Genomic DNA, 26,145 nt, shown 5'->3' with positions numbered 1-26,145 from the left:
AAGATCTGTGCAGCCTCTACTGCAACCTAAATTTTGTTGCTGTAGGTCCTGCCTTGTCTGCACAAACAGGTCTGCTGATGCTCAGCTCCTGTCCTTTGCTGAGGATGTGGGATGCCAGGGGAGGAGGGAAGGCACTGGACAGCTTCCCTTGGCTGCATCAGCTCCCTGACAGGCATCCTCTTGTCTCCTGGCATCATGAGGCACAGTGGCCCCCCAAGAGCTTAGCATGGAAGTCATATCAGGTCACCACCCTGCTTGGTACCGTCTTTTCTTAGAGAAACTTTCCAGCTCCCCCAAGTTCATCACCACCACTAAGTAATGCCTGGCTCCTGCTGGACCTTCTTCCTGTGCCTGGATTTGGTGCACCTGTGCCTGAAAGGGGGCACCCTCATCAGGCCTGGGCCTTTGCCTCTCAGACACTCTGTCCAGGGTCTTCCTTCCAAGGCCTGTCCATCATGTCTAAGTAGGACTCTCCTGCCTGCTCCTTTCTTGTGCTCGTGTGTGTGTGTGTGTGTGTGTGTGTGTGTGTGTGTGTGTGTGTGTGTGTGTGTGTGTGTTTGTCTGTGTGTGTCTGTGTGTCTCCTCTTGCTGGGCATCTTCCTGCTAGACTAGGGGCAGGTGCAGGCAGGGGCAACATTGCGCATTCATCTCAGAGTCCCCAGAGTCTGGCTCCAGCCATGTTGGGCTTCTGGGCCATATTAGGTACCATGGTGACCTCTACCTTGTGAAGCAAGAACCTCTTCATTTCTCTATCCATAATGATGGTCAAGGTAGTCAATGGATTCTTCTAGAGTCATCAGTACCCAAACCAGACATGACTTTCCTTGGGGAGATGTGAACAGACATGTAAATAGAGTGCCTGCAAGAGGCAGAGTCCAGCTTGGTGAGCCAGTGAGGAGTTAAAGGTACACAAGGGACCTTAAAGCAGCTGCATCACCAGAAAGTCTCATCCTCAGGAATGACAGCCTCATGGATGCTTCATACGGAGTTCCCTTTCAGGGAACCATCTGCTGTACTCAGGCACTTCCAGAGGCAACGTGTCCGGGGAGAGCTATATGTAGGTGTGGGGCCATAGCAGGAAGGTTCTAGGCTCTGGGGTGAGGGCAGGTATCAGCAGCTACTCTGGTTTTAACACTGCAGCCGTCACATGGGCCCACAAGGCTTCGCAATACAACACTAGCTGCTTCTCTTGCCACCCTCCCAGCCTCCAGGATGACAGTGACTGCATTTCTCAGCTGCTCAAGCTCGGCCACAGATCCCTTTACGCAGAAGTTTAACTCCAGTGTTCTGTGAAACCCCTAAAGAAGCAGCTTCAAAGAGCAGCAGCTTCCAGGGGTGAGCGTGACTCTTCCACTGGCAATCCTGGAGCTAGGGACTGGCCTATGAATACAAAAACCCTTCATTTCAAATGGCCATACACGTAGCAGAGCCATGGACCAGGGGCATACAACCACTGGGCTGAGTGGGACACACAGAGCGGGGCACAACTGCCGTAACAGTGGGGTCTGTCTGGGCCAGGTGTGTCAGAGGAGTCCTCTTGCTAGTAGTCAGGTCGTCTACTCCTCCACCACCTTGGGCGCTGACATCTCAATTGAGAGGATGACAGACAGGGCCTCTGTAGTGACAGATGGCGGTGGTGAGTGCTGGAGGGGCCTCGTGCTGAGTCAGAAAGCTCGGGGTGGAGGTGGAGAGGTGAAGGCTGGGAGGCAGGCAGGAGCCTTGGCAGGTGCAGCGGTGCAGGTGGGCATGCAAGCCGTAAGAGTGCTCTCAAGCCAGCTCAAGCCTGGTTTGAAGAGGGAACTGTGAGTTGTCTTCTGAACTGAGTATCCAGGGACATCCAATAGGAGCTGATCACCAGCCATGGGGAGGGTGTTTATACCCAGGAGATGATCAGACATTGGTAGCACACTCTGATTGGCATACCTGGGAACCAGGAAGGAAGCTAAATCAAGGCCACTAATCAGTAAAGGAGGGAAGAAGGTAATGATGTTTCTTCTCAAAAGAGCTGTAGTCGGGGCAACCTGACTTAATTTTGCTTAGCCAGACAGACTTGGACTCGGTGAATACTAATGTGCAGGGGTGTGTGGGGGTGGGGGGATGATGTGCTGACTCGACACAATAGGATCCATGCGCCAGATCTGAAACCCAAAGATATGGGACGCCCACTTCCTGTAACAGTAAGGCTGAGCGTGCCCACTGGGACTGAGGTAGAACTTCAGTGGAGCTGGCAGGTACGGAGAGCTCATTGACCTTGCTCCCATTATGGGTAGCCATGCAGTCAGTTTCTTTCCAAGAGGTGACAGTGGCAAACTCTGATGGCTCCATGCCTTTGTGGAGAGGATCCATAGCTCACTCAGCATGCACTCTGGGAATGTTGTGACTTAGAAGTGGCTGCTCAGAGGAGTCTCACGGAGCCTCTGCACAACATCTTGACCTTTGAAAGCAAGTGCTTCTCAGCCTTGGCTGTGCATGAGCCATGAGGAGCTCCAGACCAATCAGACCCATGGTCTCTGAAGAGGGACCCACGTGCCTGTGGTTTCAGATGCTCCCCAGTGATCCTCAGTTAGGGCTGAGGTTCGAAGTGGCTGGAGTGAAAGGAACTTGTGCAGAACAAATGTCTAAGCCTCTGTCACACATTGATCAGGATACTTTCAGGTGTCAAGCCAGGCATGACAATGGTACCTTTGCTGTTCTTTCAGACCTCAGATGACTCCCCTGAAGTCCCCCGCTGAGGCCTATAGCTGTAGTAAGGAGCAGAAACATTTGCAAGATTCAGCCTGACCACTTTTCTGTTAATAGCCATGGGCCGAGTCGCCACAGAAGCCCATGATCTCAAGGCTTCTGTCCCAAGGCTCAGGGGTCCCATGATCCCCTGAGCCAGCCCTTGAAAAATAAAATCCTCGTGAAGATGAGGGATATTGGGGTCTGAGGCACACGCCACAACAGCTGAGAGAAATGTGGAAGACACCTCACTGCTGATCCCAAGAATGTCAAGCAGACAGGTGTCTGTGGATGTCCAGAAGCTTGCATATCCATGGACCACACAGGTTGGGGAAGCAGGTCTCCTGACTTTAGAAAGGGGCAAAAATCACATATGCCAGAAGTGATTTTGCTTAAAGATTAAAATACAAAGCAGAGCGACACAGACCTGCATTGTTAGCAGCTGTCATGGCTGAGCTGGGAGGGATTATGGAAAGAACACAGCTTTTTAGTGGTCCAGTTGCTTACCCAGCCTGGGGTGCAAGGCTGGGGTAGGGCTGAAGTCCACACCTTTAGACCTAAGCTCAGAGGGCAGGGAAGCCAGGAAGCAAACGCATGGCCAATGCTGCTGCCCCCTGTGGTGTACGATGGGGTCTGGCCTGGGCACAAGAGTCCGGGGAGACTGGGTGAGTTTTGTAATATACTGTGCCAATATACTGGAGCCCCTTTAAGCCAGGAGGCGACATGTTCCGATTGGTATCTTACCTGCTGTGAAGCTTAGCCGCTTAGAATATCTGGACTCTATCTGTAGAGACAACACCACAAGTGATAACAATGGAGGATTAAAATCCTTTCATACTCAGTTACGGGGGGAGGGGGGCTGACAGGCAGTAAGGCTGGGTGAGATGGTGGCTGTGACCCTTGCCGTGCCATCATTATGGGCAGGGACTCCTCACCCAAGGGCGACTCTCACTCCCCACTATGGGTTTCTTGGTTGAAAACTGTGTGTTTCAGAATCCACGCCCCCTGCACTGACACCGGAAACAAACAGTCCTGGTGAGGGTGACACCTGCTAGCTTTCTGCCAGGAACCAGCTCAGGTCAGCTCCCATGACCTCTCAGGCGCTGGCTTTCCAAGGTGAAGTCTTGTGTAATAGCACTTTGCAGAGAGAATGCCAGGTCGGGGCTCCATCCTGTCAACTCTGGCTGCATTTTCATACTAGCCTCCTGACTTACCAACTGGCACCTGGAGCTGGGGGTTAGGCTCTGACTCGATGCTGGCTTGGTGTGGGCTCCTCAAGTTCTCCAGCAGTCTTGTCTGTGGCTTTGGCTTTCCCAACCACTTCCTTCTTGTCCTCCAGGGCCCTCATCTTTGTGTCCCACGGAGCTGGGGAACACTGTGGTCGTTATGATGAGCTGGCTCAGATGCTGAAGGGGCTGGACATGCTGGTATTTGCCCATGACCACGGTGAGTACCTCCAGTTGCCACACAGGCTGACAGAAAGGCCTGCTCTATCTCCTTTCTTCCTGGCCAATTCCATTCTCTGGGTTAAAAATCTACATGTGGTTCTAAGTAGGACAGTTTGTCTGACCAGCAATGACTATGAAATCAGAATTTTCAGACAGGCTTATTGGAAGCTTGGATGAGAAACCAAAGTTGGGCCTGTTTATCCAGAGCCTGCCTGGGCCAAGGAGTCCTACAGTACATTTGTAAATACTCTCTCTCAAAGTGGACATGGTTTTCTCCCAGAGGACTTCGGGTAGATGCAGTAATTCAGATTAAGTTCAACTTTAATTAATCTCAGGTGAACCAGCACAGATTTATAAAGTGTCTCAGATGTTTGCACATGCATGTATATACATACACACATGCATGTGTACAGCTGCACATATGCATCTTGTTACAGATTAAGATGAACAATTTATTTTGGCTCATGGCTTCAGGGGTTTTGGCCCATCATGGTGGAACAGAACAGAGCAAGCCAAAGCAGCCAGGAAGCAGAGCAAGCCTGCACTAAGGGCCTTCATCCTCCCCTTCTATTCTGTCAGATTCCCAGACCAGGGGATGGCACTGGCCACATTTCAGTGTCTTCTCCACTTACTTCATCCTCTTCTGAAGTTTCCTTAGATACACCCAGAGTTGACCTGTAATACACTATTAGACATGTTTCAAGCCAGTTGAGTTGACAACGAAGATTAACAGCCACAAATGGGTGTGCACACATAACTACATCTGCACAGTGCACACTTCTGCGAATATGTGTGTGGGAATGTTGATATGCAAGCACTTATGAATACACACATACATGAATTCACATTCACATATGCATACACATGTCTACATGTTTCACACATACACACATAACAGTTATACACAGATGCCTCCAGACTAAAAATTTTTTTCTTGTTTCATGTAACAAAAACCCTACCAGTGGTGCTGGGCTCATTTCACAAGTCAGTATGCAAATTCCAGTTCTTCTTGTACTACGTTTTGAACCTAGAGCTTCAAATATGCTGGGGAAACACTCTGTCACTGATCTATACTCCCAAGCTGGTGTGCTGCCCTTGAGTTATTTTTGTGGTGTTCTTGTGACTGAAACTTCTCCAGATTAGGTTCTCTGAAGCTAAGTTCTCAGTCACAGTGTGGCCGTTTCCACATAGCCTAGTGTGGTTCTCTGCCATTCTGCCCAGATCCCAAGATGCCATTTTGTGTATCTGATATGAGGGTAGATAACCAAGTGATGTTGTCAGAAGGAGGGACGGGGGAGCCATGACAGTGCCTTGAGTCTCCTAGGAGAGAGAGCTGGAGCCACACCAAGGGAGAAGCTCATGCAAGACAGCCTGCTGGGTGATTTTTGTCCACAAAGATCTGTGAATTTGATTTGCCAGGAGCCCCTTTTAAGCTAGATGTATGCGCATGTCTTGGTAATTGAGATTATTAAGTAAATTCTTCCCTATTATAGTGCGATGTTCTCTGCTGCTGTGCATTCCGCCCTGGTTATCTTTGTGAGACTTGTTTGGCAGATAATACTCCAGGTTATCCCGGAGGCTTTTGCTATGGGGGCTCTGTCATGATTAAGCCCAACACTCGGCACACTAGAAAATCCTGAGACGGGAATGTTTGTCCTGCTACATCTGTCTCCATTAAAATCAGTTGTTGTTGTCGTGTGCCGGCAACCCCTTGAATTGTTGCCATGAGCACCGAGTCTCAGGCCCCTGTCTTACAGCTCAGCATCAGCCAGCTTATCAGATACTGAAGTCAGTGGGAGGCTTTGTTTATATTGCCTAGCTATGGCGCTCAGAAAAACCATGTTTAAAGCTTTCTTTTTTTTTTTTAAGTCGAAGAAGAAAAGCGGTAACCCACTTTTTGATATGCCCTCCGAAAATAAATAAATCAATCTGAAGTTGCAGCAGAGGTCTCTGTGATGTTCCAAATGTCAGGCAGGAATGGCTGTGCTCACCTGTTCCAAGTTCCCAGAGCAAAAAACTGGGACTACCTCTGAATGTGCCAAAGTGAGGAGTCCAAGTCAAAAAACCAACCCAGCTGAGCATGTGAATGTATGCACACGCATATACCTTCTCTCCAGACATAGGGGTACAGCCCCCACCCCCACCTACACACAGTGTGGGTCCGAGTCCCCACTTGAAGGCAAGTCTAACCTGGTCCTTATTGAGCCATCCAGATTTGACACTTTTCTACCTTCCATGTGGGCCCCGATTCTGTCAGAGGAGTGAAAGTTGGGAGCCAGGGGAATCCCTCCCCCGCAGGAGTGAGAGAAGGCCAGCTACTGTGCTGTGTCCCCAACTGTGCTGTCCCCAAGGCCATGAACAGGAATGCTTACTCTGGCATTGCTGCCTTCAGCTGGGTCATCTCAGATCTGCAGCGGCCATGGGGAGATAGCATGAAGGCAGAGACAGGAAGTGTTCAGCACAGCAGCTGGACAGACGGCAGCTACAGGGCTGCCTCCCGAGGTGCTATCTGCAGACACACCACTGACTATAACCCTCATGCTCATCCATGGAACCCTGGAGGTCTCTGCTCAGCACCCTGCTGGCTTCTCATTAGCTGCATCCCCTGAGGCGGTGCTGTGGCTGTCTGGCCCTGTTTCTCAGGTTGCCTGCAGACAGATATTTAGCTTTGCTTTCTATTTTATCCTTTGGAGTTTTCCAAAATGATCTCACTTGTTAGAATAGGTTACCGGAAGGAAACCCATGATGCTATCCAGTCAGTGAGCAAGTTCCTCCTAATGACTGTGGTTAATATCTCTGTCTCATACGTGGAAAATCTAAGGTGAACCCAGGACGCTGTTGGCTTTGTACGGGAGCCATATATGGGTGGGTCGACTGTGAGAGATAGAAACCCAACCACAGCAGCCCAAGGAGGAGAAGTCTGGTTTCTCTCATGCCACACAGGATAAGAATGACAGGGTGCTGTAAACACCCCAGACTTTGTCTAGGTTTGTCCACAAGTGCTACAGATGTTACATGTCTGTAGTACTCATCCCTGGGGCCCTGTTTCAGCCACCTGTTCTCCCTTAAGGAGTACTGAGTAGGAAGTCAGTAGGAGGGAACGGTTGAGCTCAGACCAGGACAGCAGACCTTCCTCGGAGATCTGCAGCAGGTCCCAGCTGGATCCCACTGGTCAGAACTGCTTCCTGGGTGGATAGCTAGCTGCAAGAGAGGGAAGGAAATGCAATTGTCAGCCGCTGACCCAAACAATGCAGGGCTCCTGAGAAAGAAAGAGGGAGAGAACAGCCATGGCTGGTGTTCTCTGCGCCACAGCACACTACAGGCATTGCCACTCGAGTACATTCTGGATGCTCTACAGGGCCATCTTATTATCCATCCACATACTTTTCTGTAAGGACTGAGGCAGCAGCTATTACAAGCATCAGTGGTAATATGGGTTCAAGCTCCTAACTGCACATTTGCTCTGGAGGAGGAATTGTACAAAGAGGTGTACACTGGCACAGTAATGTGCAGTTCAGCCTGCCCCTCAGTCCAGCAGCCCTTCTCCAAGAGCAGTGGTACTTGTCATGCTCGGGGTGATGGTTCTCTTAGTTGAGGCAAGCACAGGCCATTTTATTGACCTGTTAATTAGTTCTCTCAACCACAGAACCACTCAACCCATCCACATGTAGCCCCAACACTGGAAGCATCACTGGTGTTTGTTGGATGGCTAGAAGAATCTGTAACTTACATTAAATGAGACAGAAATGTTCCAGATGTGAGTTGTGGGACATCCACATTGGGTACCTATAGCAGCAGGACTTGGTTACCATCAGGACACTTTATGGAGTGGGTCTGGTGGCAAAAGGTCAGGGGGAGCTAGTAAATGATGTGAGTGTACGCTCTGAATGGGGGAGCCACACACCTGGTATTTGGGTACCAAGTGTCCCCAGATCCCACAGGACTAGCAGGGCAGCAGTGTCATACCACATGAATAGGATCTAGCTGGAAAAGGAAGGTGACCTGTTTACAGTTACTGTTGCTTTAATGAGACACCATAACCAAACGCAAGTTGGGGAGGAAAGAATTTAATTGGCTTACATTTCGATACCATACTCCATCACTAAAGGAGGTCAGGACAGGTACTGATGCAGGATGGAACCTGGAGGCAGGAGCAGATGCAGAGGCCATGGAGGGGTGCTGCTTACTGGCTTGCTCCTCATGGCTTGCTCATCTTTTCTTATAGAACCCAGGACTACCAGCTCACAGGTGGCACCACCCATAATAGCATGGGCCCTCCCACATCAGTCATTAGTTAAGAGAAAGCTTTCCTACACCCCTACCTTAGAGAGGCATTTTCTTAGTTGAGGTTTGTTTCTTTCAGATGTCTCTAGCCTGTGTCAGATTGCCACAAAATTAGCCAGAACAGGTCTCTGAAACCCCTGGGGAGCCTGGGTGGAGACTGATGTCTCCCTGATCCTCAGATCCTGATGTCTTTGGTCTTCCGTGCAGTCCAGACACTTCAATTCTCCCTCCCCTCCCCTTTGTGTTGTTCTGGTTTTTTGCTTGTTTCTTTGTTTTTGAGACAGGATTCTCTGTGTAGCCCTGGCTGTCCATGAACTTACTCTGTAGACCAGGCTGGCCTGGAATTCACAGAGATCTACCTCTCTCTGCCTCCGAAGTGCTGGGATTAAAGATTAAAGGCATAAACCACCACCACCCAACTCAGAAACTTCAATTCTTAGTTAATCCAAGTGAGTCTATAGCAGTCCAGGTTGAGAGCCAGGGCAGGGGAGGCAACAGAGTCTCTCTGATCTGTAGTACCATGCATCTTCTGATACAAAGCTCTGAAAATAAAGCCAGGCTTCTAAGGAGGGGGTGGGGGGATTCAGGACATGGCCCAGCAAGAAGTGGTAGAGGCAGGCAGAAGGTGTGGGGTGCCAGCCACATCCTGCACAGGTAGACACCAGAAGGCAGTTTCCTGTGACTTTCTAAACATAGCATAAGAAAGCCACAGTGGGTGTCCATGCATTCACGGGGTCGGCAACTGCTCTTGTGACTCACTGAAAACTCCATGGCCCTCCACACAGGCATCCTGGCCAGCCAGACTGCACAGAGGGCGGCAAGGAGGGCCTATGGAGGAGAAGGTGCTGCTCCTGCCACAGAGAGGGCAGACAAGAATCTTATGCCCATGGCACCTAAAGCATTTTGTCTTTCCCAGCAAGTGTCCTTCTGTCCTAGCTCCAGTGGGAGAAAAAAGGAGGAGGGAAGAAGGGGGGAGGGCAGAAGTGAGGGGAGGAACAGAGGGAAAAAGAATAGAAAGAAAGGGACCGAGGAAGAAAACTTGGGCGTTTGCTGAGCCCAGCTTTCTATTTACAAAATATAAAGAAAGCATCTTCGGTAAATTAAGTGAATTAATGATCTGCAGATATTTGTGGGAAAGTACTAAAGACAGACTTTTTTTCTAAAAATCCCTCCAAAAAAATCCAAGCCCCCAGCTGGGGTGTGAGAAGAGGAAGTGTAGAGGGAATGGCCGTGGGTGTTGCTGAAGTGATTCTACGGAGGGGTAGGCCCCACGTGGACCCCCACATGGGCCTAAGGAGGCCTGAGAAAATTCAGGGGCAAACCCAGAGTGATCTCTGGTTTTGCACAGGAGTCAGAGCTGATTCAGGGTCCAGTGTGATTTACTCTGTTAATAAAGTAGGTGGCTGCCAGCTGCAAGTCGTATGTGTCTGTCAGAAATGCTTGAAAATGTGTTGGCACCATTTCTCGCCTTAGTAAATACAAGAGTGAAAATAACAGGGGAGGTTGCTTGCTGATGCTTCGGAGTCCCCAGCTGACTTGGGGGACAGGGAACCGGATGAGCTGCAGTGAACGTGAACCCACAGCCCCTGGCTTCTTACCCTTCCCGCTCCTCTCTTTCATGACAGTCTCTGATGTGAATTTGTATCAAAATGCAGTTGTTTGTCTCCTCTGTGGCTGAGATGGAATCCCGCCAGCCTGCGTTGGCTCATCCATAAGATGAGGACAACAATAAGAAGTGCCGACCGAGGCTGTGAGGAGATGAGATGAGGCTACCTCTGCAACTTGAGGGGCATGCCAATGGCACAGGCTACCGTGATGCCAATGCTGTGGGCCCTGGATCCACTGTGGGAACCACGAACTCATGGGATACCTCATGTCTGTGAAACTCAGCACACGTCAGAGGAAGCTGGCTGAGGGAGGCAGGGGCAGGGAAGAGCCTTGGAGTTTGGGGCAGGATTTCAGGGGATGCCTCACTATTGCAGGTGAGGCTGGTGGGTTAGGAAGGTCCAAGCAGGGATCCCAGGCCTTCATTCCATGGTAACTTACTGCATGTTTGACCACATGTCCAGCACTATCTTGGGTGTAGAGAAACACAATTGACTGGTTTCCTCGTCAGAGAATACAAATATGAAATGTCTTTGTCTCTAATTAGAGTGCTGACTACATTGTCACATGAGTGGAAAAAGATGCTATTATTTTTGCTTGTCCATATATAGTACCACCTGACCTTGAATCCACAATCCTCCTGTCTCAGCCTTCTGGGTGTTGGGGTGGCAGACTATGTCTCCATTTTAGTGTTGATGGAATTGTTACCAGAGATTTCTGGTACAGAATTTGCTGCTGTTTGTTTCCAGAGTTTCCTCAAAGGTCCGTGTGTTGAAGGCTTGGTCCTCAGCTTTGATCCAAAGAAAAGCCAAATAGCCAGAGACTGACTGAACCCTCCTTAACCATGAACCAAAATAAGCACTTCCTCCTTACAAGTCGATAACCTCAGGTGTTTGGCGGTATTTCAAGCATTAGAGTTTATTGGTAGCCTTGGGTCCCAGGCTTTGTCCAGGTACTTGCCAACTGACAAATGCTAAACTCTGAATTGTAGTTTGTGTGATTATTTTTCCCCCTGAGTGAGAGTCTTGCCACGTAGCCCAGGCTGGCCAGTACTCTATCTCCCTGCCTTCGCCTCCCCAGCTCAGGATTAAAGGCATTCATCACCACACTCAGCATCGAATTCTATTTCTTAACAGCTGAGTCTTGCTTGAGCTGGCATCATTCTGAAGCTCTTAAATTACAAATTGCTGATGTTGGCATTTCTACAGCTAAACTGAGTGGCTTCAAATTTTCTCTGGGGAACAGTTTTTGGTCTTATAAAATAGAGGCCCTGAGGACTCAGGTCTCTTTGGTCAGTTAGTGTGCCCACTCAGGAAGCACATGGAGTACCTCCCATGAGGAACAGAAAGGACTAGGGCGGAGCCCCCTGGGGCCCTGCAGCCTCAGATCTCATTCCCATATGTTTCTGTGTTCTGTCCTTGCCATCAGACATGAACTGGAGAGTTAATGGCTGCTCTCTGGTAAGTGAGCTGCTCACCCTCGCTGCAACCTCAGTCCTGCTGCTTACTGTCTGGGTGACTTCTGGGAAGAGTTATAGGGCCTTCCAGCTTCAGCTCCTAAGACAGGACAGCAGTGAGTGCACAGGGGCACTTGGGTTACAGAACGGCAGATCACCGTGACCATGGTGATGAAGGAAAGAGCCCAGGATAGATAGTCCCCAGCCCGACAAGTAAAGCAAGACTTTGAACCAGAAAGAATCAGCTCATTCCAGAGGTCTTGCCACAAAGAGTGCCATGCTCTGGGAAGGGTGGGACACACTTTTACTCCCGGAGGCAGAGGCAGGTGGAACTCTGGGAGTTCAAGGCCATTCTGGTCTACAGAGCAAGTCCCAGGCAACCCTGAGCTGTATAGTGAGACCTTGTCTGAAAAGCAATAAAGCTGCCATATGTTGTTACTGCAGCCCAGCTGACTTCCAGAATCCAGGGAACACACAGAGCCGCTGTTCCATCTCATCTGTCATGATGGACCGAGAGACCAAGATGGACAGCTGGGTGGGGACTGATCTGGCAGGTTCTAAAGACCAGGGACTGGTCAGGTCTCCACAGGAACAGACGCACGGTGGAATGGAGTTAGAGCAGAGGTGTTCCCCAAGAGCAGGTGTGAGAGCCATCAGCGTGATGGGGGACAAGTGTGTCAGGAGGAGAATTAGTGACAGTGCCTGTGTTAGGCTTTGGCTGACAGAAGCATGGAAACCGAGGCTCTGTGAGGTCACTATCCCCCCTGCTGACACAAAGTGAAGTGGAAAGGCTGCTCAAGCATCCTGCTTTTTCTGTTTGGGAAGAAGAAAAAAAAAAGAAACGATCCTGCCCACCGTGGGGCCATGTTTGCAGGCCAGGCTGTCACTGCCGCTGCCTGTTGTCATCGACTTCATCCTCCTTTGTCATGGTGGGGTTTGGTCTAGAAATCACTATGTAGACCTTCCTGGCCCCAGACTCACAACCTTGTGCCTCACTATACTGAGTGAGTCCTGATTACAGGGGTGTACCACTATGCCTGGCACACACTTTCTTAACTGTTGTTGCACTCACTTGTGCTTGTGGGTACACGCACCCATGCCAGGCACACATGCTCCAGCATCCATGTGGAGGTTGGAGCACAATCTTGGGAGACATAACTCTCCTTCTACCACTTAGTTCCCAAGGCTTCGTCTGGGATTGTCAGGTTTTGCAGCAAGTGTCCCCATCCACTGTTTCCACTGCAACCCCTCAGCGCTGTTTACTTGTGAGTAGCAAGAGTTTCTGGTGAAAGGTGCGATGTGGACCTTGATGGGAGTTACTGGTGAGTCAGGTACCCTGTTTGCTGAGCTTCATGTGACTGCCAGGTCTGCAGGGTGTGTCTGATGGCAATGAGCTGGCTCAGACTGCTGGAGTTTCAAGAGGCCCCGGGCCATCTTCCCTGGAGCCTGTGGGTGTTGCCTAGTGATTTTTCTGTCTGGGAGTGTTTCTCTTGAAACTCCTCTCGGAGTTTACCCTGGAGGCATAGTCACTGGGTCTAGAATTACTCATTTGGTCCCTCTGATGAAAATATTTAAGGTTTCCTGGTGAAAAAGAAAACAGAATTGCTCTGGGGCTCTAGAAGAGGCAGTTTCTGAAAGTGTTTAAATGAGTCACTTGGAGGGGGAAAAAAGACAGTTACATGTTAAAAAGAAAGGGTAAATCAAGAGAGGTATCTGGTCCAGAGATGCTGTTCTATGTGGTTCTGGGACTGAGACAGAAGCACCTGTTGTGGGTTATACCCACAGTGGTTTTATTTATAAGGTGTTATATCTATTATTGGGCATATTGTAGGTTATATCCAGGAGAAAAGCACAAACTTTGGGTCTAGAAGGCCCAGTGTGGGTTCCCTTAATACTGGCTTTGTAACCCAGGGCAATTCTAAGCCTTTATCTCACCTGCACTCAGCAGCAGAATATTCCAAGTCCCTTTTAGTCCCCAAGGGTCAGTAGTGTGTTAGGAAGGAATTAAATTCTGTAATCCACAAATCATGCCTGGCACCCAGGAAACCCTTCTGATACTGGCTATGACCAGTTATTCCTTACTGGACCAGGAGTGTCAGCTCCAGATGAAAGTCCATTTTCCCAAATCCTGACTATTTAGACAAAAGCGAATATTCCTCGGAAACTTGTGAAGTAGATTCTCCTCTACCAAAGGATCCATTTTACTTCGAACTGGCATAAGAGACAAAGAGCTGTCTGTGGTGACTATTGAAATACCAAAGTGCATGCTGGCCTCCCGGCTCCCTCAGTCCCTGTCACACATTTCAATGGCTGGCATCCTTGCTCTCCTGGCACTTCAGTCTCCTACACTATCCTAACTTTGCCAAGCCTCCCTCCCCAGCTTCTTGTTTTCTTACAGTCCTACAGTTTGGGTTGTGCTCTCTTTCTTGCCTTTGTTTTTACCTTCACTCTCTGTCTTCTCGCACATACTCTGTCTTCCTCTCTCTTTGCTCTGTCCTGGCTTCTCTCCTGGCCAGGTCCGGCCTGCTGACCATGCTCAGCTACTGCCTCCTCTCTGCTCTGGACTCTTCCAGAAGCCCCTGCTTGTTTCTCCTCATGTCTATAATAAAGCCATCCCCTTGCCCATACCACGGTCATGCAGTCAGTATATACTGCTAGTCCTCACGGTGCCCTCACGGTCTAGCCAGGGTTGCTCAGCAGGGTGCTGTGCTCCACCCACCCCAGGATGCTGAGGCTCAAGAACCACTTGAACTCTGGAGTTCAAATTTTAATTAAAAAATAAGCCCAATCACGGCACGAGATGTTTTTTCTATCTAATTAACAATCGTTGATTAACAGCTATTTTACCCCTGATTATCTTGACAAGGACCTTTTCAAACCTTGCTTGATGTTACTTCTGACAGCACTGGAAGAAGGTCAGCTACTGTGGCAGAGGGGCACACAGCTCGTGAAATGCAAGCCTGCATGCCCCTCAACAGAGCTTAGCACTGAAGTGTAGCCTGGGGTGGCCCAAGATCTTTCAGCTCCTCCCACTCTTCAGTCCTTGTACTCTGAATATCAGGCCTGTGGCTAAGACACCCAGGATCCAGTTGTGCAGCACCGGGAGCCATCACAAAGATGGTGGAGGAGGTTAAGAGAAGCTACCCCTACCCTGCTGCCCCTGTATCCCGGTCTGGGCAGCTCTTCTGCTTCCCTTCCCCCCAGGCCCTTAGGCTTCATGAACACAAAAGAGCTGCAGCCTGCCATACATTTATTTTAAAAAAGCTTGCTCTCTCCTCAGGGCATGTCAAAGGTGAGTTTCTGCTTCTGAGAAGAGAGGGGCCCACTGGGGAGAGCTTACTGACCTCGACAGCAGTGTTGTCTGGAAGGCTTTCTGGGTACTAAAAGGTCACAGCTACACAGTACTAAAATGTGAGGCGTGTGGAGCTGCTGAGAAGGCTGATAGCACTCCTCTGAAACACATTAGGACTCGCAGCCTAGAAAGTGTAACAGTGTAACCAGAACAGTGTAACAAGTCAAACTCCCCGGAAAACTGCTCAGATTCAAAGAAGCTCAGCTTGGAAGAAACCATGGCAAGACAGCTCCTAAGCATATGTGTGATGGAGCCCACTACAGAAGTAACATGTAGAGGCATAGGCTTGACCACAGGTATAGCTAAATCTGGGAGATGACTAAACCAGCACAGAGGGAGGAGGATGGTGCTGATGTTGTAAGACCCAAACTGAGTCTTATCTATTTAAGGCTCCCATCAATGAGACAAGAGATGGAGGATCGATGCAAAAGCAAGAGGTTTATTTGTCCAGTGCACTGGGGTGGCCTACATCTAGAGGAGAGACGACCCTGAAAGGCTGTTACAGTTTTTATACTTTTTAAGGGTACAGGTCACATCAGCAAGGTTATAATTTAAATTTATTGGCTAAGCATATTGACTTTTAAACTGATTTGTTAATGAGCATATGCATCAGGACCCTAACTGGGACTTTCTAGAGGGTCAGATAGCTACCAGTCAGCACATTTTACGATTCTCCTGAGAACTGTTCTGCTGCTGGGCCATTGTTTCTACACAGGTTGGGGGTAGAGAACTTTTTACTTCTTTTAATGCCAACATTGTGGCCAACTCCTATCAGTGTGCAGGATGTCCCAGGTGTCAAGGAGAATGCTGACTGCTATCCCAACCACCTTAAGTAGTTATCCAGTGATAGCAGGGTGTTCCAGCTCTTTCCCAACACATGGGAAAAGAATCAGAACTTTTGAGTTAAGCACTGGCTGGGGCTAGCCAGCCACCCTCAAACACCCTTGCTCTCGTCAACACGGTGGGGTCCAGCTAACACACACACACACACACACACATGTGCACACACACACACACACACACACACACACACACACACCTGCCTCACACTCTTACGTCCATGGTTTGCTTTAGGATGGCATTAACCAAAGGTTGTATTTTTAGTGCCCTGGTCATGTGTCAGTTTCCAAGCTAGACTTGGCTCCTCTGGTATTAGATCCAATTCTCCTTCTAACTTTCCACTGAGCCAGGTGTGACAGTGACATCTGTGACATGAATAAACAGATTTCCTCTCTGAGGACACTGTCCTCAGTTTAGCCTCATCTCCAAGGCCCCCCGCAGCTGGGGTTCCATTTCTGGATGAGCTTGAAAATGTGGGGTGGGGAAGTGGGTAACAAGAGAAAAGGAGCAGGTATCAGGAGGACTCTGCAGGGACTGAGTGAACTCAGTCAGGGACATTCAGCTGGACACATACAGGCAGGTGCTGCTTCCACAAACCACAGTTACATCACACCAGAGGCAGACCAGGGGTAAAGGTTTCAGTTCCTTTGATTAAAGCCATTTGTTTCATGTTAGAAAACAATGGACCTCCCAAAGTTGCAGGTGCGGCTGTGTGAGAATGCTCTGCTCTACAGAAATATACTTAGCAGAAGGAGCTTGGGGGGCTGGGAGCAGTTGTGGGGAGCACAAGATGAAGGTAGCTAAAACTAGGGCAAAGTGAGTTGGAGTCCCCTGGTGGTGCATCTCCCACTGGTCTTAGAAAGAATCAAATTGTTGACTCATTATACAAGGGGTTATACAACTGGGCCCTTTGGTGCATTAATTTACCCAATGCTGTGCACTGTTTGACAAGGGTTAGTAGCCGGTTAAGTAAGCAGGACCAGATCATTAGACCAGGAGGATGAGAGGAGCTTCAAAGTCCAGGAGAAAGGTGGTCAAGCCACAATTCCAACCAAACCGGCTATGGAATCTGGACTTGTTGGTCTCTCCTTCTCAGCAGCTCATAGATTTAAGCCTTTTACAGAGTTAAAGTTGTAAGGCTCTGTTTATTTTTAGTAAAATATTTATATCATCTACACGGGCCGACTGTTACTTGGATGCATAGCCAGACATAACTCATTAGAGAAATGATTTTTTTTTTTTTTTTTTTTTTTTTTTTTTTTTTTTTTTTTTTTTTTTTGGTAACAGACCTATTATTCCCAGATGTAGCAGAACTAGTAGCAGTTCTCCAAGTCACAGTCCAGGCCTGGGGAGCCGTTGTGACCAACCCTTCCCGCAGTATTATAAAACTTCAGTCATGCATAGACCTAGTGCCTTCAGGTTTGCAGTGGGAGCCAGTCCTAGTGATCCTTAAAAAGGGGCTTGCAGAGTCTGGCCTGGGTGTACTTCTAGAGTTCAGACCTCCTCCTCAGATGGTATTGCTTTACCAGGATGTGATGGATCCCCTGGGTGACAGCTGTAACTTAGTGTTTAAGTGGTACCCATAGTTCTGTCTGTTGTGCTGACTGGTCCTGTGGCAGAACCTCTGTCTTTTATTTAAAACTCTCCCTGGGACTTTATGACTTTTCAGCCCTGGGTGAAGGGCATAGCCAGTTGACTGGGATGGAGTTCCCATGCCAGTTGGGTGGCAGGCTTAGGCACAAGGTTGCCCTGTTCACATCATCCTCATGTTTAGGAGACAGTTGTGGAGAAGTACTTGCTAATTGCCTCTCCGCTGCTTGAAACATTTAGGATATGGGTGCAGACTCTAAGATCCTTCACTGTGTGGTAGAATTCATCTGCCCACACCTCACCCCCACCTCCACCCTGGCCCTGTCAAGGGAAATGTGAGGAATAATGTGTCATCTCTATAGCTAAGGAAGAGGTTTTCCCAGCTAGGCCTACACAACCAGAGATGGGGACCCCAGCATGCCTCTTTCCCCCATGCCACCCTGCCCTGTAATGAGGCAAGCTAGCATGTGATGTACTCTGATGGGGCCTGCGTCCCATAGAGAGAGCCCGGGAATGGCCTGTCATGAGAGCGTATTATAACCATAGAGAGAGCCCGGGGAATGGCCTGTCATGAGAGCGTATTATAAAACTAACCCATTTTACTCAAGCACTGAAATGGAAAATCTAATTTTCCATAACCAGTTTTTACAATCTAACAGATTTTAAATGTTATTTCATATTAAACAAACTTTTAAGTTTACTTTTCAACATGTTCTGAGAGTTAGCTGCATTTGGCTTACTTTTGACAACACATAAAGAAGATATATAATAGGAGATATAAGCCGGTGTCTCCCTCCGATCTTGTCCCTGGAAATCAATTACATTTGTATGACTACAGACATAATTCAGGGCATATGAAGGGCATTAAAACACTGTTCTTTTTTTATTTGTGCTAATGGTTTACAATAAATCTAACTCTCATAGAATAGGATTTTAAATACTAAGGTAATTTATCCCTTTCAAGATTTTTGAATCTTAAATATTACAAATTTGGGGGCTATAGAGATGGCTCAGTGCTTAAGAGCATTGACTGCTCTTCCAGAGGTCCTGAGTTCAAATCCAGCAACCACATGGTGGCTCACAACCATCTACAATGGGATCTGATGCCCTCATCTAGTGTACTCAAATAATACAATAAATAATTAAATCTATAAACAAAAATTACAGATGTTCTTTTAGTACCAAAATAGGCTTTAAACCAAATCTATAGTCCATGGAAAACTGAGAACTTCATTTCTCTGGTCCTTTTATAGTGTACATTTGCAAAGCCTAAATCATCTTAACATGTCTTTAATATTAAATAGCTCATTCTATCCCAAAGACTATAGTCAAGGAGAGAACAGTAAGATTGGTTTTCATACAGAGACATTTACAAGCGTAAAAGGCTGCACAGTTTAATTCTTGCCACAGTTGCTGTTATGACTGGGCATCTCCAAATGGGTCGGGTTTAACAAAGTTAGTGAAGGCATCAGTGAGTTGGCATTTTTAAGCAAGTTTTTATTACACGAATACATCATTAGAACCTTGTGAACATAAACACATTTTAAGTATTATATCCTTATTTCTCATCACCCAAAAAAAACCCTGCATCATATATTCAGACCTTTTGTGACTTGGTTTCAAGGCTTTATTGTCTTCTCTCTATCTTTATATATATAATTTATCCTATCTAAGTAACTTTCTTACAGTCTCAGTCTCACTGGTCCCAGGAGAGAAGACTTGCATCTCAGTAAGAGATTTAGCAGTATCAATAACCTTGAATGAGAAAACTTTTTTTTGTTTTGTTTTGTTTTGTTTTGTTGTTTTTTGGGTTTTTTGGAGAACTCAGGAGGGGGCAGGGCCATTCAGAGAACTAGACATCTGTTATTTCACCCAGCCACCATAACCTTTACATATAAAGCCCCCTTGATTAAACAATTAAAAATAAGTACATGAGGCATAATAACATCAACAATTGCCACTTGCTCTAAGACACTTGTTTTCGAAGGGGAGGGCATTAGGCAGATTCTGTTTTGAGGGCCTTTACCCAGTATGCATTGCAGCTTTTCCACAGCTGCATAGGTGGGCATGCCCCCTCTGTTCCTGCTTTTCTAGCCTGTACACCCTACTTTCCCTAGAAAACCTTGAGGCGTGCAAGTAGCTGGGAGGAGTGTCCAGGTGCTCAGGTGAGGGGTCGGTGATTTTGCCTACCTCGTGTTCTGAATTAATATTAATATTTAATAAGCCCAGTTGTGATTATTTTGAGCAGGCACACCTGGAATTATGAAGATGGCAGTTGTTTGGGTTAGAAGTTTGGGCAGCATCATCTTAATTTTAAAGATCCCTGTTACGCACATGGGATAATGCAATAAATTTGTGTTACCTGTGTACGTTCTCCTAAAGCACTGGGTCTTTCTGGATAAACCTTACAGAAAACATAATACCGGCCTTCTGATCTATGCGGCATGTGGTTACTTGTCATAATCATTCAGTTGGTGTTTATGGCACCCCACAGAATTTGCCTGACTGTGATGGTACAGTTATTGTTGAGAGACTTAGACATAGGATCCCTTTTAACCTTTCTATCTGTGAGCATCTCATTAGCTGGTTTTATTAGAGGAGTCTTTATACCCTAGGATAAGCAAGTGCACAGTGCATTTTTCTTGGGCTCTTTTGTTCTCCTTTTCCTTGTCACAGGGGCTTTGGGGAAAAGTGAGACAAACGCACTTGGGTCTAAGGAAGGCAGGCCACACCTGCAGAGCCAACTTGTCACGTGTCCACTTCTCAATATTTATTTCTTTTTAAGACTGAACACAGTGGTCTACATAACCAATTTTATGTGTGTCTGCAGATAGGGGCAGACAACCTGAAAAGTTCGGCAAGTTTTCCTCTTCTTGTAAAGATACCACATTGCAGGATAATATAATGACTCCATGAAGCAAGCTCTTTTGTGGGTCAAGCCTCTACTATTCCCCTCCCCCCACCTTGGACCTTTTAAACTAATAAGTACCTGTAACCCAGAGAGCATTAAACAGAAAATCATTTTTAAAAAGCAGACATCTAAGGAACGCAGAAAAAGTGGTAGAAATCAAAGCTTGGTAGGGCTGAAACACAGGCAGACAGCAGGCAGAGGGCAAAAAAGACCCACGATCAGAAAGAGCATCCTGTCTCAAAGGAAGCCGGCTTGGAGACCAAGGAGAAAGGACCCAGCATAGCTTTTCTCCCCAGTCTCCTGCAAAAGCCATGCAGCCCAGGGACTCTATCACACAGAAAAGCTGGCCACACACCCCTCAGCAACTCTGAGGTGGGGCCCCATCCTCACTAGCTGGCAAGGCTGCAAGGATGGCTTGGATCTCCCAACAGTAAAGGAAGAAGACAGACCTGCCCAGTGGCTGCCCTACTGCAGCTCCTGCCCCAGTACCTCCCACAGTCACCAATGGGCCCTGCACCAGGCTGCCCTACCTTGGCTGGGACCTTACAATACAGGGCTCAGCCTCCAGACTGGGACCTTACCGTACAGGGCTCAACCACTCCTGACTGGCTGGAGGAACTCTATGGGAGAATGGGGCAGGAGTTGACTAGGTTTGGGCTATAGCAATACTGAAAGTGGGATAGGAGAGGTTGAGATCTGAGAGAACAGGGAGGGGGGCTATCTTTTCATAAAGGAAGCAGCCAACAACATTGAGAAGGAGGGCTGGGGTAGTATAGTTGGGTACAGGAGGTGTGGACAAGGAAAAGGGGAGGGCAGTAAGAAGGGAACAGAGGGAGACACTTGCAGCTTACTAGACTCACAGTATCTGAAAAGAAGTGGTCACCCCTCCTGGAGCAGAGACCACAAGGGCAGAGGAACTCTTCCCAGAGGAAGAAGGGAGACCCTGGGTCAGCTTCCAGTGCCCTTTAAGCCAGAATGAGCTCAGAGACCAGGGTGGTTTTCTGGTCCCAAGGGAAATCAGGGAAAGGGACTTTGATGGTTATTCTTGGTTGTCAAGTGAATTACATCTTTAATTAACCTAAAACTCAAACGTCTGGGCATACCTACGAGGTATTTTTTTTCTTAATTAAATAACTTTGAAGTGAGAAGACCTATTTCTAGTCTAGATCTTAGAGGCAGGAAGATACAACCTTAGTCCAAATCCTTTGATGTGAAAAGATTCACCTTTAATCTGGACCGCACCTTCTGCTGGCAGCCTGTATAAAGGACGCCATCTTAGGGTTTTACTGCTGTGAAAAGACATCATGACCAAGGCCACTCTTATAAACATTTAATTGGGCTGGCTTACAGGTTCAGAAGTTTAGTCCATTATCATCAAGGTGGGAAGCAGGGTAGCATCCAGGCAGGCATAGCACTGGAGAAGGAGCTGAGAGTTCGACCTCTTGTTCCGAAGGCTGCTTTCTAGAAGATTGTCTCCCAGGCATTGAGGAGGAGGATCTCAAAAGCCCACCCCATAGTGACAAACTTCAAGGCCACACGGCCAACTAGTGCCACTCACTGGGCTATGCATATTCAGACCACCACAGACACAGAGGAAAGAAGCCTACCTGCTTCTTTCTGCATACTTGCTCTTACTCTTACGAGCAAGCCCCTTTCTTCACTGGCTTTAGAGCCTACTTCTTCAGGATTCCAGTACAGACTGAAGACCGGCTGAGGCATCCACCTTGTGAGACTGAGCAACTATTGAATTCTTGGGCCTTCTGTTCATAGGCAGCCATTGTTGGATTAGTGAGACCACACAGCCTGTAAGCCATTCTAATAAATAGCATGTATGTGTGTGTGTGTGTGTGTGTGTGTGTGTGTGTTTGTGTGTGTATGTGTATATATGTATGTATATACATGTGTATATGAGATTTATTAGAGAGAAAGTATTCCATGATTTCTGTTCCTCTAGAAAACCATGACAAGGGGCTGGAGAGGTGGCTCAGTGGTTAAGAGCACTGACTGCTCTTCCAGAGGTCCTGAGTTCAAATCTCAGCAACTACATAGTGGCTCACAACCATCTGTAATGAGATCTGATGCCCTCTTTGGGTGTGTCTAAAGACAGTTATAATAAGTAAATAAATAAATAAATAAATAAACAAACAAAAATCTTTTTTTAAAGAAAACCATGGCAAATACAAAGGCACACAGAACAATAGTGAGAGAAAATAGACAAACTAGCCTGTACAATCACTCAGGAAGGCATCCACAGAGATAAATAAAAGACAAGCATTTAATCAAAAGTTGCCAACCAGCATTCCTCAGTGTCTTGACTCCTACAGAAAGGTGCTGGGAAAGTCCTTGTCCGTATTCACTTCCATTCAAGAGACTAACCCAGACAAAAATGTTGAAAGCTACTCCCTAAGAGCCCATAAGGAACTGGTCATTTTTGATGTTGGGAACATAGTGGTTATTCTGGGACTCTCTGGCCCTGGTATGAGTTACCTGGAGCTAGAATGTTTCTGGAGTCATCTCCTCTGTAACAATTCACCAAAACCAGAGAGATTCAGAGTGAGGCTGAGCCCCTCAAGTGGTGAAAAGTCATTCAGGCCTCCAAATGTTGTGTCTATGCAAGACTCAGAGTGTCAGATAAAAGTCAGATGGAGAGTCCTTTATTTGCTGGCAGCTGAGACCAGGCTCATCCAAGAAAGAACTCTCAACTCTGGAGAGGGAGGGTAGGGTTTATAAAGCCAAATCCAAAACTATATCACACCACCGGCAGGCCAGGGACTGCTGTTTCAAAACTTCCAGTTCAGTTGATTAAAAGCAACTTATTTTGTGATGTAAAACAATAGACCTTCCAACATCTTCAAGTGCAGATGTATGGGAATGTTCTGTTTAGTAGGATGTGTGCCTAGCAGGGACTAAGGAGCAACTGGATAAAGTGTAAGGAAGACGGAATTAGCTAAAACACGGACAAAATGGAGTCACCCAGGCCATCCATAGATCTTCAGAGAAGTGCCTGCCCCATTAGAGAGGAGACCAAAGCAAGAGGATCTCGAACTCAAAGCTAGCCTGTAGCTAGTCTACAGAGTGAAACCCTATTCTGAAATACAATTAAAAACAAGCAAATCGTACATTTGGAGGCACTGTCCCCTGTGGGGCCCTTTCTTGCCGCACTCTAGTCTCCCCTGGCTGCTGAGCTGACTCAGGGGATCCACTGGGCGTGTCCACGAGTGTATTGCTGCAGCTCCACAGAGCTGGTTCCCCACCATGCACAGACAGTCTAAATTTAAATTCCCTGAATCCTCGACCTGGACTCTGCCCTGCTTCTTTCTAAATCCTGAATGCTTCTTTCCTAAAGGCTGTCACAGAAGGTGGAGCATGTGTCTGTCCCCAGTCACCAAGCAGTGGGGACACAATGTGATCGTCTTGCACTACTGAGGGGGGTGGAAGGCAGCTGTTGAGGTGAGAGGGGCAGCTTCTGAGGCCAAATCAGGAAGAAAGTCCCACTCTTCCTGTTACCAGGCACGGGCCTGGCTCTCTGTCCCGACTTTCTGTATGTCCGGGGCAGCTGTCATTGTGTGTACAGCTCCTTCCACAGGGTGGATTCACGAGGTGGCCTCTCTCCTTCTCATCCTAAGGGGTGAGACTGGTCTTCAGATCCCTACCAGCTGAAAACTCAGGTCTGGCCCTGGGCATGCGTGCTATGCTGCTTGTTTCGAGATAGCTGCCTGGGAAGGGTTAGCAGGACTTTGCTTCAAGGCCGTGAACTCCTCAAAGGAACTTTGAAAGAGCATGACGAGGCTGCTTCTGTTTAAATGCACCCTCCAGGAGCCCACATAGTTGTGTGGGGTGCATGCTGAATACCGGCAATAGGGATAGAGTGTTTTGTGGGCTGAGTCTTTCTGCCAGAGGGCTCAAACTTCAGCATGTGACCAGGAAGTGGCCAGCCCATCAGCAAACTAAAAATAAATGGTTGGGACTCTGCCAACGCTCAGGACATGCAGGAACGAGTGGAGGGCTGGAAAGAGGGGGCAGGGTGGTACCCAGCTGGTCCTCAAGTAGAACAGACTAGCATCTGGGCAGGCAGGGTGCTTCCTAGGCCTCTGCTGATAATGTCACCAACTTGCCTGTAGCACTGTTGTGACACATACTCTGAAGGCCTTCCTAAAGTTTCCTTGTTTTCTGTTCTGCAAGTTGAGTGGGGGTGGGGGAAGCAGGTGGTGGATCTATGCCCCACTTGACCAGGAGAGGAGCCAGCAGACAGAGGCAGGACCAGCTCTCAGAGTGCAACTGCATTCTTAGGAACACATCTATTGCTCCCACTGTGATGAGAGGACCCTAGCTAGCTTCATGAGTCCTGGGTGCCCAGAGTCCTTAGTGTATGACCAGACACCTGAGAGAGGGGCTATACACATGGGAGAGAAGCTATATGCACACAAGTCCCACAGAGAGCTTGTCCCCAGGGGTCACTGCCCGAGATATTACCAAGAAGGAGATACAGGAACCATGGGAAGAACAGATTGGCATGAGCTGCCTCTCCTCTCAGTATGAACAGACACACTAGGATGCGTCTGCAGAGAAGCAGCTTGCTATTAGCTCTGCCCTTGAGTCAGTCAACTCACAGGCAGCTGCCCAAACAACTCGAGTGGCTCAGGACTCTGCAGCTCCCTTGTACCATAAAGGAGGGTATAGCAGAATCCTGGAGAGACGCTCATCCCAGTGCCTACAAGAACCTCACCCTCAACACAGGCCGGCACCCCATTGAGTGCTCTAGGAAACAGAATCTGTGGGAGAAGCCAGCTGCCCAGCGGGCTCAGCATAGCCTGGCAGTCAGTCATCAGCCTCCAGGGTGCCTCCCACACCCTGCTGCTGTCTCATTGTCAGCAAACCTCAGAGCCACCTCCTCCACCTCCAGCCATACCACCGTGCTGGGAACAGAGACCAAGGCCTGCTGGTTTCTGGCCTTCCAGGCACCCAGCTGTTCAGTGACAGTTGTTGGAGCCTAGGGGTCTCTCTGGATAAAGTAAAGGTCAGACTTGTGAACCAAATCCCTGGGAGTATAAATTGGGGTCAGAGATGGCCTGTGTCTAAACAAAACTGAGCAATTATCCCCTGACTGGAAATTCCATCATATGGTATAAGTAACTTTCAGCCTGTGTTTATTCCTGCAGGATCCCCATTCAGGAAGCATGCTCAGAGACACCAAGAAACTTTTCCAAGGAGATAAAGCCATAGTGTAGCAAAGCCAGATTCACATCTCCACACTGCTTCTCCTTGCTATAATTAATTTTAAATGGAGGCTGCTTTGGGGGTGCTGCAGACACTGCTCCCTCTGAGACTTGCCTCTGAGAAGCATGGCTTGGGTACAGCCCGCAAGCAAGTGGCCCTGGGTTTCTTTGCCATGTGACAGGAGAATTCCAGGAATAGCTCATGACAAGCAGTCTGGTGGGGTGTGGTGCCAGCTCCTCAGCTCCTGCCAAAGCTCCTCAGGATGTTCCAACTTGCCAAGGTGGCACCTGAGCCCAGCTAGGGGACAGTCAGTGCCCATCTCAAGGATGAAATGTTAGTCCTGAACTCAGGTCTTCAGCACCTCTGTATCCCATTGGCAGTTACATCTCGGTGCCCCTGTGGGGCCGGGTGTCTATTGACACTCTGGCTGTCTGGTGTCTGGTGGGGCACTTGGAATTCCATCCCTGTGATGGGCCTGATGCCTTCTCCTGATACTCGTTCATAGCACTGAACAAAGCCAGCAGGGCAGGTATGACTCCTGCCAGGGACTCTGCCTTGCAGTATGCTTTGCTTCCAGAACCCACATTCCAGGCTGGCTGTGTCCTTCAGGGACACAGGAGAGAAGCACAGGGCCATTTAGTACCATTCTAGCAATTTGCTTGTCTGGGCAGACTGGGGGAGCCTAAGGGTGTGTTTATTCGGTAGAAACTTTCTTACCAAA

General features: G+C 48.2%; 1 protein-coding gene across 3 annotated transcripts in view; it reads left to right on the top strand.

Annotated features, from left to right (window-relative positions):
• The window catches only part of MGLL (monoglyceride lipase), a 96,178-nt gene that overhangs the window by 31,802 nt on the left and 38,231 nt on the right, over nucleotides 1-26,145 (top strand). For all 3 annotated transcript variants that reach the window (XM_080914229.1, XM_080914230.1, XM_080914228.1), the window contains exon 3: nucleotides 4,061-4,167. In XM_080914229.1, the coding sequence (XP_080770355.1) occupies nucleotides 4,061-4,167 (107 nt within the window). The remainder of the gene's footprint in view (nucleotides 1-4,060; nucleotides 4,168-26,145) is intronic.

Source organism: Micromys minutus (genome assembly GCF_963924665.1).
Source record: "Micromys minutus genome assembly, chromosome: 3".
NCBI classification, from domain to species: domain Eukaryota; kingdom Metazoa; phylum Chordata; class Mammalia; order Rodentia; family Muridae; genus Micromys; species Micromys minutus.
The sequence above is the reverse complement of the archived record's forward strand: the minus strand, read 5'-3'. Positions and strand labels throughout refer to the sequence as shown.